The sequence below is a fragment of the Lampris incognitus genome, chromosome 2 (genome assembly GCF_029633865.1).
Source record: "Lampris incognitus isolate fLamInc1 chromosome 2, fLamInc1.hap2, whole genome shotgun sequence".
NCBI lineage: Eukaryota > Metazoa > Chordata > Actinopteri > Lampriformes > Lampridae > Lampris > Lampris incognitus.
Window position 1 is genome coordinate 137,088,172 of NC_079212.1, and position 13,068 is coordinate 137,101,239.

The window sequence follows — 13,068 nt, forward strand, 5'->3', positions numbered from 1 at the left end:
CAAAACGTAAACTAATCAAATTTAACCACACATATAATGTGACAGTGGGAAAACACACAAACACACACAAATAAAGCTACAACACTGAAATACTTTCTTTTTTACTGCAAATAGAGCAATAATGTGATCCTTTGGACATGTCCCTGTAATAAGGGCCTAGTGTCCTCGCGTGTTACGTGTTATTATAACCTCGAAAACTTCCATTTGTCTGATTGGCCCCTAATAATATCATGGTTGTTGGATTACACCGGGTAAATTCACTTCTCTTTGCATCCTTACTTCCTCGGCAAGATGTACGCCCTCTTTCTACGATTAGGATCTAATACCACAGAAGAGTTTGTGCATAGTTTGCAGATACAGTACGATATCCATCCATCCATGCTGGATGCTGGAGCCTATCCCATCAGTCATTGGGCAGCAGGCGGGGAGACACCCTGGACAGGCCGCAAGACCATTACAGGGCCGACACACACACGAATTCACACCTAGGGACAATTTAACACGGCCGATTCCCCTGACCTGCATGTCTTTGGATTGTGGGAGGAAATCGGAGCACCTGGAGAAAACCCGCACAGACACGGGGAGAACATGCAAACGCCACACAGAGTATAACCTGGGATGACCCCCTATGTTGGACTACCCCGGGCCTTGAACCCAGGACCTTCTTGTTGTGAGGCGACCGTGCTAACCACTGTGCCACCCAGTATAATATCCATCCGTTATCCAAACCGCTCATCCTGCTCTCAGGGTCGCGGGTATGCTGGAGCCTATCCCAGCACTATAATGTCATAAGGTGATATTTGATTAGCATGTCACATTGATTTGCAGGGTGTATACTGGTGCTCAGGCTACTAATGAATCCTTGTCAGGTTCTAACTGTATTTTTTCCCCCACCTTTGCTGTTTTATTATCAGATTATTTGAGACAACTTTAAAAAAAGGCATTCACCGACATGAAATTGATCCGAGCACAGTCTAGTCAAATAAAGAAAATACATTTTTACTTGGTATTTCGCTTCAATTCAAGTTGGCTCCCGACCCCTGATGTCACTGGGCAGAAATAAATAGACTTTACCCATCCAGAAATAAAACCAATCTAGCATGACATGAAACAGGAAAAAAAAAAAAAACAGCAAAAATAAAAAAAAAGGTTGTTACTTGTTCTGTGGCCTTGGGATAGTTGTACCAAATCAGTAAAAGGTCACTGTTGTTCTACTGGACCATTTTTCTCTCAGATGTTAGCTGTTTAATGAAAGTTTGCAAAGTCAATGTATTCTGCAATCATTTCAACAGACATCAGTGTTGCTTATGCAGTTTTTGCTGCTGTTTGTAGCCCAGTAGCACAGTTAAAACCCCACTTACGCAGCCACTGACTGAGGAGACATCTGTGGCTGTCTGTTATGTAGTGAAATATCTCATAGAATCACCCCTCGTAGAAGAAGGAAGGAAGAGGGGATCAACAGATAGCAGAATTTTCCCTATTCAAAGAAGAGCCCTGTTATAGCCAGAAGAAAATTACATTTTCTTTTACATTAATTTGGTTGGGAAGAAGTGAGATACTGTTGTTCATCTGAAATTAGAATAATCTCTGAATTATTAATGGAAATATTCTTTCAATTCCCAACTCCTGCTAATTACCTCTTCTTGTTCCCACCAGGATGGCCCCGAAGCTGGACAAACGGTAAAGGTGAGAGCTCAATAATTCACTGCCTTTAAATATGTCATGAGGCCTCTGCAACAGTTACACACTATTAAATAATCATTGTATTTCATTTGTGAGTGCTAAACTCTTGGCATGTCTGAATTATTTAGAGATCCATTATAAAAGACTTGGTCTAAATTGTTTTGGGGCGAGGAAACCGAAAGACTTGAGTGGAAGGACAGTTGGGGATCCTTTGGGGCCGATATAGGTTCAAATGAGGGGGGCAGATGTCGGTGGAGGTCACACACATCCTGGATTGGAAAGCTTATCTTGTCCTCCACTAACTTTCTGTGCTCACCACCACACTCCGTCCTCGCATTATTTTTTTTATATCAGGTAGATATACCGTACAGCATATTGCGTCGATGTTCAGCGCTCTAAAAGAACATGTTTCATGTGTTGTTGTGAATACGAGAAGTAGCATAATAGTTTGCACTCTTGTTATGAAATAGACGAGGTCGTTAAACAGGCGCGAGAAACGAACTCATGTAAGATGAGATGTAGTAAAACGCTCCCACACTGATAACAAACAAAGGGACGTCCACACTGAGGTTTAAGGGTGCAAAAATCTTCTGGAGTATTTAACGGTCCATATGTGCTGCACAAACACAAGTACCACCCAAAAAGGGTGTGGGGTAAGAAACAACGAACGTGGAACTAATCGTTCTTTCTCCTCCCGGTTGACCTGTGTCATTCGCCAGTCTGATTAAACGCCACGTGGCAAAGTGAAGGTCATACAGTCGCCTCAGAAGCTACACCGATTGCTAGAGAAGCTAAGCTAACACAGCCATGACATATTGGTTGAAATTGCGGAAATGACGGCGTTCCTGATTTGTGGAGGAATATGGAAATGTTGATGTTACCACGTTGAGAATGTTGTGGGGGTAGACTTGAAGGAGACTGAACCTGTGTGTCTTCATGGAGTATTTTAGCATTGCATCAATGGTTAAAAACGACAACAAATCGGGGGTGTCCTGGTGGCGTGGCGGTCTATTTCATTGCCTACCAACATGGGGATCGCCAGTTCGAATCACCGTGTTACCGCTGGCTTGGTCAGGCGTTCCTACAGACATAATTGGCTGTGTCTGCGGGTGGGAAGCCAGATGTAGGTATGCGTCCTGGTGGCTGCACTAGCGCCTCCTGTGGTTGGTCGGGGCGCCTGTTCAGGGGGAGGGGGAACTGGGGGAAATAACGTGATCCTCCCACATCCTACGTCCCCCTGGAGAAACTCCTCTGTCGGGTGAAAAGAAGAGGCTGTTGACTCCACATGTAACGGAGGAGGCATGTGGTAGTCTGCAGCCCTCCCCGGATCGGCAGAGGGGGTGGAGCAGGGACCGGGACAGCTCGAAAGAGTGGGGTAATTGGCCAGATACAATTGAGGAGAAAGGTGGGGGGGGAGACAACAATCAATGGAACCAAATTTTATTCTTTTGTTGTCTTTATTAACTTATTAGTTAGTCTCTAACATTTTCATAGCATCGCATTTTTTACATACCGCAGACTTTTGTCAACAGCAATGAAATCAATATTATGTACAAAAATATATCATAAACGCACAATTAAATAATAACTTTGTTGCAATAAAAAATGGTAGTTATAAGGATTTGTTCATAAATAGTTCCCATAAAAAAAAAACCTAACCATTTTAAATTCAACTATGAAGTGGCCTCCAGACCACAAATCAACAGCAAAGGGAAAAGTCTGTCAAGGCATTTTGTATTCAGTCATTCAAATATCATCTTGAACAAACCCACCGTTCCCTTGGAAAAAAAAAAGCAATCTCCAGTATGCCCGAAGAGAACCATGTCCTTTTAAAAGCTTTTTTTTTCCCCCATTTCCACAACATAACCTATTTTGCATCCACAGATTGTACGAGATGAAAAAGGTTTTTCATCTGGCAGTACAAACAAGGTCAAACAGCTCGGCTATATGTTTTTGCTGGAGGCTCAATTAGATTCATACCAGTCGGCAGGTTATCTTTAAGCATTATCAAAATATCAGCAACTCTGGGAAAATCTAAGGCTGCATCATGGAGGTCTCTCCTTCGAAGTAGAAGCAGTGGAAGAAACTGAAAGGGGGCTAATGGAGATGATTTTATTTCCTGCTGTTCCTGAACTGCCTGATATATAATATAATCTGCATATTTAATCAAGTAATTCTGAACAGGAGGCAGTTTGTGATTTGCCTGGTCTTTTTTTATGAAAACAAATTATGCCGTGCACATAGTACGCCTGTTATGTATAGCGCCTGGCCTGCCCCATCTATCAAGTGGATTATTGCAATCAGGTACTTGCGCACAAGCAATAAAAATGGGTCTTAGATTGAATAAAAGAGAAACGGGCTACGGAGGACGAAGCGTACTTACTCTGCCTGAAGTCTGACGCGTAGGAAAAGCCGTGGTATTTATATGACGGAAACTTTGGCTTCTTTTAGTAATTCATCATGTGGAAGGAGGCCTTTGAATCTTGCTTACCGAACAAGCAAGCCTGACTAATAGAGCTCGGTTATAACAGATTGTGATAAAGTAGTCAGTGTAATGTTGAATAAGCCCGTAGAGTAGCACTACCCCGTTGTCTTACTGCTTCATGCAGTTTTCATGTAAAGAGAAAGTCTCTGAGCTGCGTCACACAATTACGATGGTTAGGGCTAAGTGTCCAGTATGGAGAAGGCGGGAGGGATGCAATGTATTGGACGCACAACAACTGTCATGTAAATGTTGTCGAACGGCAGGGTTACGTTAAGCCCACATCGTGTGCTGGACTGGTGTGTCTGCTCTGAGGGGCCATTATCAGCAGTGGTGTGGATTCGAGTTGCAACACGATATGAAACCACCTCCGAATGTGGCTCAAATCTGATTTGCAAAGATCAGATTCCAAATTTTTTTTTTTTTTTTTTGCTGTTCAGACTACATAAAAGAAATCAGATTCCAATCTGGATTTGCCAAAAATCAGATTTGGGCTGCCAGTCTAAATGGGGTCTTGGCTCGAGTCAGACTCGGGTTACATAAATGAGTCACACTTGAGTGACGAATTTGATGATTTTAGACTTGACAAAACTGAAAAAGACTGGCGATTCGACTTTGACGTTAAAACCAACAACACATGACTTGACTTGGACTTGAGCCTTTTGACCTGAAAGACTTGATACCTCCTCCAAGTCCAATGATAAAGCACTTTTAACCCTCCATTTCCATAATTACAGATCCACTTTGAATCAGTTCGTGATCGATACAAATTTTAAAAAGCATTCAGGTTTTTTTGTGATTTTAGTATACTGACTAATACTCTGTTGTTAAAATTTGAAATGTCATTAAATTAGATGAGCACATAATGACTTGTTTAGCGCTTGAAACTCGAAGTTTAGGACTTGGGACTCAACTTGAGACTTCTCAGTCTTGACTTGAGACATTAAAATACTCTTAATCAGATGAAAGCAAATAGTCTCAAGACAAGTTTGTGTCATAATTCAAACCAAGATTTTCCATAAGATGGAGATGTGAAAGACATAATATATAGACAGCAGTCTCAGCAAAAACAAGAACCATCAACTCTCCATTTTGCTAAATTAAAAAAATTGCTTAGTTTCCATAATATAGTTTTCCATTGAAGAAAGCAAGACCACGCTGCGCCACTCTTCATCCATTCATAAAAAGCTTAAAAATGTCTGCCTACATTCTGATTGAACAGTGAGGATGAATATTTTGGTTCTATGGGTAGATTTTTTTTTCTGTCAGTATAGCAGAGTAATGAAATGTATGATATTGCCAAGAAGTAGCATGTAAATGGAAGATGCAGAAGAGCATCCAAAGATGAGACTCGATTAACTACACGTGTATCCGTGTTGTAGAGGAAGATTTTCCCTTTTTGGTGGAGAGATGTCATTGTGCAATGAGAGGTACACTATTGCCTGAATCTGTTTGGCGTTGGATTGTTGATATCAGACAACAATCTGTGGTTAGCAAATAAACATGCATGCTCATAGGCGTTAGGATCTGCTGCTCAAAAAGTATCAGTTATTCAGTAACACTTTGTAACTACACAAATATCAGTTATTCAGTAACACTTTGTAACTACACAAATGAAACAGTTAAGTATTAGTAACCACTGACTTCATCATTTGTAAAGCATATGTAAAGCATGTGTAAAGCAAGACATGACCAGTGGTTAGTGTGTTAATATACTTGTTAATACTGCAATTCATGATCAGTTCAGGTAGTTACTAGTTGTTAGTTAAGTATTTTGTATGACCTCATCTAAAGTGAGGACTATCTATGCCTTACAAAGCATTTACAAATGAGATTGAAAGGCCAGCAGCACCTTGAGGCTTACAAAAGTTAGAACGTATTAGTATACAATTAACAAACTATTTAGATGCAGATTTGTGCATGAATTAATCATGAATTGCAGTATTGATAAGTATTTATAAAACATCTATTAACACACTAACCACTGGTGCATGTCTTGCTTTACAAATGATTTACAAATGATGAATTCAGTAGTTACAAATACTTAACTAATGCTTCATTTGTATCGTTATAGTGTTACCAATTGTTCTAAATAGTAAAATATTAGTAAATAACGAATTTGTTTCACAGGGACAATCCACTCACTGTCCAAATGAATTGATATCAGATTGTTGGCAGCAGGACTTTGTGTATGCCTGTTGCTTTGCTTGTTCCTGTACACTGACTATGCAAACATATGTATTTCAGTCCATGAAAATATTTTTTATGCCGTCTGAAATGAGCCCCTTTGTGAATTACCGGTATGAATTTTTAGATTTATTCCTTTATGGGAAAATACATTTCATCACTAATGTCAAATTCCACTCTAGAATCTGGCCCATTTACTACAACTGCACTACCTACTGGCAAACCTACATTCGCAGAAATTATACTTTTTTCTGAATCTTATTTACATGCATTTTACATTAATTTAAATAACATGGTAAGTTTTAAATTGATTTGTGCGGCATGCTGCCTCTCAAACATTGCAGGGGTGATATGTGAACTGTTTGTCTCTGCACCTTGCCATGAGGGCCCAGCACTGCTCCACCACTACTAGGAAACCTCTGCATCTAATATTTATCTAATATTTCTCCCCCTTTTACACACACACACACACACGCACACACATATATATATATGTAAATATGTAAATATGTTTATACTCGTGCCTTTTTTAATACTTTAGCTTTTAATCTTCATCTGTATATATATTTTATACTATGTTTACTATATTTGTCTAAGTCTGTCTTGCACTGTTTGGTGAAGCCGTGGCCCTTATTTTGTTTTTAATATGTGCCTGCACATTGTTTTTAATAACAATAAATAGAATATATATGTATATATATGTACATATATGTGTATATGTACATATATATGTGTGTGTGTGTGTATATATATATATATATATATATATATATATATATATATATATATATATACATACACTCACCGGCCACTTTATTAGGCACACCTGTCCAACTGCTCGTTAACGCAAATTTCTAATCAGCCAATCACATGGCAGCAACTCAATGCATTTAGGCATGTAGACATGGTCAAGACGATCCGCTGCAGTTCAAACCGAGCATCAGAATGGGGAAGAAAGGTGATTTAAGTGACTTTGAACGTGGCATGGTTGTTGGTGCCAGACGGGCTGGTCTGAGTATTTCAGAAACTGCTGATCTACTGGGATTTTCACGCACAACCATCTCTAGGGTTTACAGAGAATGGTCCGAAAAAGAGAAAATATCCAGTGAGCGGCAGTTCTGTGGGCGAAAATGCCTTGTTGATGCCAGAGGTCAGAGGAGAATGGCCAGACTGGTTCGAGCTGACAGAAAGGCAACAGTAACTCAAATAACCACTCATTACAACCGAGGTATGCAGAAGAGCATCTCTGAACGCACAACACGTCGAACCTTGAGGCAGATGGGCTACAGCAGCAGAAGACCACACCGGGTGCAACTCCTGTCAGCTAAGAACAGGAAACTGCGGGCTACAATTCGCACAGGCTCACCAAAATTGGACAATAGAAGATTGGAAAAACGTTGCCTGGTCTGATGAGTCTCGATTTCTGCTGCGACATTCGGATGGTAGGGTCAGAATTTGGCGTCAACAACATGAAAGCATGGATCCATCCTGCCTTGTATCAACGGTTCAGGCTGGTGGTGGTGGTGTAATGGTGTGGGGGATATTTTCTTGGCACACTTTGGGCCCCTTAGTACCAATTGAGCATCGTGTCAACGCCACAGCCTACCTGAGTATTGTTGCTGACCATGTCCATCCCTTTATGACCACAGTGTTCCCATCTTCTGATGGCTACTTCCAGCAGGATAACGCGCCATGTCGTAAAGCTCGAATCATCTCAGACTGGTTTCTTGAACATGACAATGAGTTCACTGTACTCAAATGGCCTCCACAGTCACCAGATCTCAATCCAATAGAGCACCTTTGGGATGTGGTGGACCGGGAGATTCGCATCATGGATGTGCAGCCAACAAATCTGCAGCAACTGCATGATGCTATCATGTCAATATGGACCAAACTCTCTGAGGAATGTTTCCAGTACCTTGTTGAATCTATGCCATGAAGGATTAAGGCAGTTCTGAAGGCAAAAGGGGGTCCAACCCGGTACTAGCAAGGTGTACCTAATAAAGTGGCCAGTGAGTGTATATATATATAGATAGATAGATAGATAGATATAGATATATAGATATAGATATAGATTAGATAGATAGATATAAAATCAATTGATTCAAGTAATTATGGATTATTTTGCTCCTGTTTGTTGCACACTTTACCTACCGTTGAGTGTTTCATTTAATAAAGTTTTTATGTGTGTGTGTGTGTGTGTGTGTGTGTGTATGTATGTATATCAGCCTGCCATGTGAACGTATCTTTAATGTTATTTTTCCCTGTTAGAGAACTTCTTATTTTGACTAATTTCCCCCGTTTTCAATTAAATAGATAAATAAAGACAATAGAAACACAACACAATGATAAGAAACGGGTAGATTACCTGTGAATTGCTGAGGAAAATTCCCTGTGTTTTCAAGGTGGTGTATGCCTGTGAAAGCAAAGCATCTTGACTTGTTTTACTTAGGGTTACCACCGCCAGGCCTTCTTCACCCCCTTTTATTGAAACGGGAGATATAGCTGACAGATATATATATATGTAAGTATGTGTGCCTGTCTGACTAGATCTCACGTACATTACATAAAATGTTATGGCAGCCACCTTTCTGGTTTACTTTTGTAGTCCTTGAGTATTTAAGGGTTATCTTTTTTTAATTATTTGGTTTAAAACTGCATCACTGACCTCTGTGGCAACATCACACAAAGCCGCTCAGGTGCTGTGTAATACACTAACTTTCTGCCATGCATTGCACAGAATGCGATGTGATTGTAAAGCCCTATGGGACTGAACTGTCATTTAGAGCTTTACAAATAAATCTGATCTGACTTGACTGTGAAAACTGCGGATAACTGGAGGTGAATTCCTCACCATTCCACGAAGAACATTCTTACAATGTGTGCATCATTTTCAAGAAATGGCCCACCGTGAGAGGAAAAGCCCAGGGAGGTGTTCGTCTGGCACCTGACTGAAGGACACTGTATAGGCGCCGACACTGAACCGTGACCCAAATATCTGCAATTGTGCAATCGCTAACATGAATGAGCCGTGTCAGATGGCGAGGACAGACCGGTAGACTGGGGTGTGAAGGACACAGTCTAGTGTGGAAGTGATGATGTTTCTGCACAAAGCAGCAAATTTGTCGGAGTGTGATATTTTTTTTTTTTATGAGTTTTAATCAGCTAAGAACATGTTCTTATCTACAACAGCAGTGGCTGAGGGCAACAGTTGCCAAAGAGGAAGGTGGAATTAGGTATGTGTATCTATGTGCCTAGCAGCTACCCAGTCTTCACCATTGCTCTCTGAGCAGTTGTGATGATTAAGTCAAGTCTTGGTCAAATCTTTCTTAAGGGCATTACGTTTCTCTGGTTAGGAGTATTTGTTTAAACCGCGGGCTATCTCCAGCCCTGTTCCACCGAATATCGTCTAATGATTATGTTTTTCATTATTGGAGTGTAGTCCTGGAGAGAGAAATAACTATTGCCCCTTTCATACTAAATTCTTGTTATTTCTAGTTTCAAATACTGCAATTGTTGATAAGTCCTCCTTTCCAATGCCTAGTGGATGCGAGGTTTTCCCCAGAAAGCACCCTTTCATGCACACTGAGTGAACTGAGCAAGCATTTGTTACATCGGATTCCCTCCTGTCCTGTGATCCCCTCTGTATGGTCAGCTTCTTTATTACACCAGTTGTTATACCGTGCCTGAAATAATGGCAGGTGAACTAGATTATTCCAACAATGGCTGTTTTTCATACACTACCGTTCAAAAGTTTGGGATCACCCAAACAATTTCGTGTTTTCCATGAAAAGTCACACTTATTCACCACCATATGTTGTGAAATGAATAGAAAATAGAGTCAAGACATTGACAAGGTTAGAAATAATGATTTGTATTTGAAATAAGATTTTTTTTACATCAAACTTTGCTTTCGTCAAAGAATCCTCCATTTGCAGCAATTACAGCATTGCAGACCTTTGGCATTCTAGCTGTTAATTTGTTGAGGTAATCTGGAGAAATTGCACCCCACGCTTCCAGAAGCAGCTCCCACAATTTGGATTGGTTGGATGGGCACTTCTTTGAGCAGATTGAGTTTCTGGAGCATCACATTTGTGGGGTCAATTAAACGCTCAAAATGGCCAGAAAAAGAGAACTTTCATCTGAAACTCGACAGTCTATTCTTGTTCTTAGAAATGAAGGCTATTCCATGCGAGAAATTGCTAAGAAATTGAAGATTTCCTACACCGGTGTGTACTACTCCCTTCAGAGGACAGCACAAACAGGCTCTAACAGGTACTATTTAATGAAGATGCCAGTTGGGGACCTGTGAGGCGTCTGTTTCTCAAACTAGAGACTCTAATGTACTTATCTTCTTGCTCAGTTGTGCAACGCGGCCTCCCACTTCTTTTTCTACTCTGGTTAGAGCCTGTTTGTGCTGTCCTCTGAAGGGAGTAGTACACACCGGTCTTCAATTTCTTAGCAATTTCTCGCATGGAATAGCCTTCATTTCTAAGAACAAGAATAGACTGTCGAGTTTCAGATGAAAGTTCTCTTTTTCTGGCCATTTTGAGCGTTTAATTGACCCCACAAATGTGATGCTCCAGAAACTCAATCTGCTCAAAGAAGTGCCCATCCAACCAATCCAACTTGTGGGAGCTGCTTCTGGAAGCGTGGGGTGCAATTTCTCCAGATTACCTCAACAAATTAACAGCTAGAATGCCAAAGGTCTGCAATGCTGTAATTGCTGCAAATGGAGGATTCTTTGACGAAAGCAAAGTTTGATGTAAAAAAAATCTTATTTCAAATACAAATCATTATTTCTAACCTTGTCAATGTCTTGACTCTATTTTCTATTCATTTCACAACATATGGTGGTGAATAAGTGTGACTTTTCATGGAAAACACAAAATTGTTTGGGTGATCCCAAACTTTTGAACGGTAGTGTATATCACTGTGTACAACCTGAAGTTAGTCATTGCCATTATTACTACATCAATTCGATACTGCAGGTACAGTGCAGCAGAAGAGGGACAAATATTTGGCCACTAAAATACAAAGATGTTGTTTTTTTACATATACATGGAACACTGATGTGCATTTCATAACTTTGACTTGATTTGTCATTTACATGAGGGAAAAGAGGAGAGGAGAGAAAATTAATTATTTAAAATATATTTTTAAAAAATCCATATCAATAAATTACAGTTTATAGAATGTTTGTTTTCTTTTTCCATCCCTTTCTTGATTGGTTCACCTTGGGTTTTTTTTCCAGTGTCTTTGGTAGTTGCTTAAAAAGATGTCCATGTAGGTTTCTTGTGTTGAATCCAAAGGGTTTGGGTAGCTTTTGTCACATTCAGTCAGTTAGTTTAGAGTGTTGTTTTTCCTCCTTTATATCATGTGATTATTTCTGTCTTGATTATTCAGAATTAAGTATTATAAGCTGGAGTTTAAGAGAGCTCATTGGTCCGTAGGCAACTGGCAAGGCTGATATGTCGGGGTGGCTCGATGGTAGAAACAGTGTCCTGGTACTACCGCCGCTGTCCACCACTCAACTCTATGATGTTGTTAGCCCGTCACCATGTTGGTTCTGCCACTGCTCATTCCGCTTTATCCAGATCCACTGGGATGCCATCTCTGCCTGTTTGGTGATGTTGGCCACCGGCCTTCAATTCCAAGCAGCCCAAGAGCTCTCCAGAGCGACTGTCCTGCAAAGCCCCTGCAGCTGACTTCCACTGGCAGATTCCAGGCTTTCCATTCATTCTGTTTGCTCTCGAAGGTGACAGCCTGATATTTCTTCATCTTGCGCTCATGGGCCTCTTCCATCCTCTCTTCCCAGGGCACCGTAAGCTTGGTAAGAATCCTCTGCTTGGTACCTTTAGACCAGAGAACAATATCGGGTCTGAGGCTAGTGTGGGTTATCTCTAGGGATGCCAACTCGACTTGGTTGTATTCATTTTTTTAATTTTTTTTTTTTGGGGGGGGGGTTCTGTGTGTTCGGCAGATCAGAATTGTCACCACAACCTATAAATAGCCTCACCACGGTACAAGAGAACAAATCTAATCGCAAAAATGTACACCCCACTCTTCCCCATTACACAGCCATGTGCAATGTCAACCCACAAGTGTCACACACATGCACACACACTCAAACAAACACACACAAAACGGCCTATTGTCCCTCTCGCTATAGGAGCTGTCCTTTTCAGCACCACACAACAACAACGACAAGTAGGCCTAATAGTCCAGCAATAAAAACAACCTATACATACACTGCTCAAATATACTTATACAGAAACCCGGCAAAAATGTACAATATATTTTTCTTACCTTATTGCTGTCCCCCTAGCTCCCTCCACTTGAATTTGTACTTTTCCTGACGTTTTGCTGCATGCAACAAGTCCGCGTTCTTGTTCCAAATACTCAGAGAACTCTCCACAGGTCATGCTGTAGTTGAGCAACACTTGTAGTTCGGCTTTAACCAGATTCTCAGTCATCCGATTTTGCTCCTTGCTCCAGAGCTGGGTCATGAGGCTGAAGACCCTCTCACAGTATGCATTCGATATTGGGATGGAGAGTTCAAAGGAAATCAGTTTCTTCATTTTGCTGCTTCCCTCAGGTAACCGTCTCAAAACCTGCACCCATTTCTGGTCCACAGAAGATTCCTGTGCAATCTTGTCCTGCACTTGCACTACAACGCAGTATTCATCATACAGTCTGTCAGTGTCAATGTCCAA

General features: G+C 40.8%; 1 protein-coding gene across 1 annotated transcript in view; it reads left to right on the forward strand.

Annotated features, from left to right (window-relative positions):
• The window catches only part of fhit (fragile histidine triad diadenosine triphosphatase), a 473,490-nt gene that overhangs the window by 363,585 nt on the left and 96,837 nt on the right, over nt 1-13,068 (forward strand). The window contains exon 5 of the mRNA XM_056274400.1: nt 1,657-1,686. Coding sequence (XP_056130375.1) covers nt 1,657-1,686 — 30 coding nt within the window. The remainder of the gene's footprint in view (nt 1-1,656; nt 1,687-13,068) is intronic.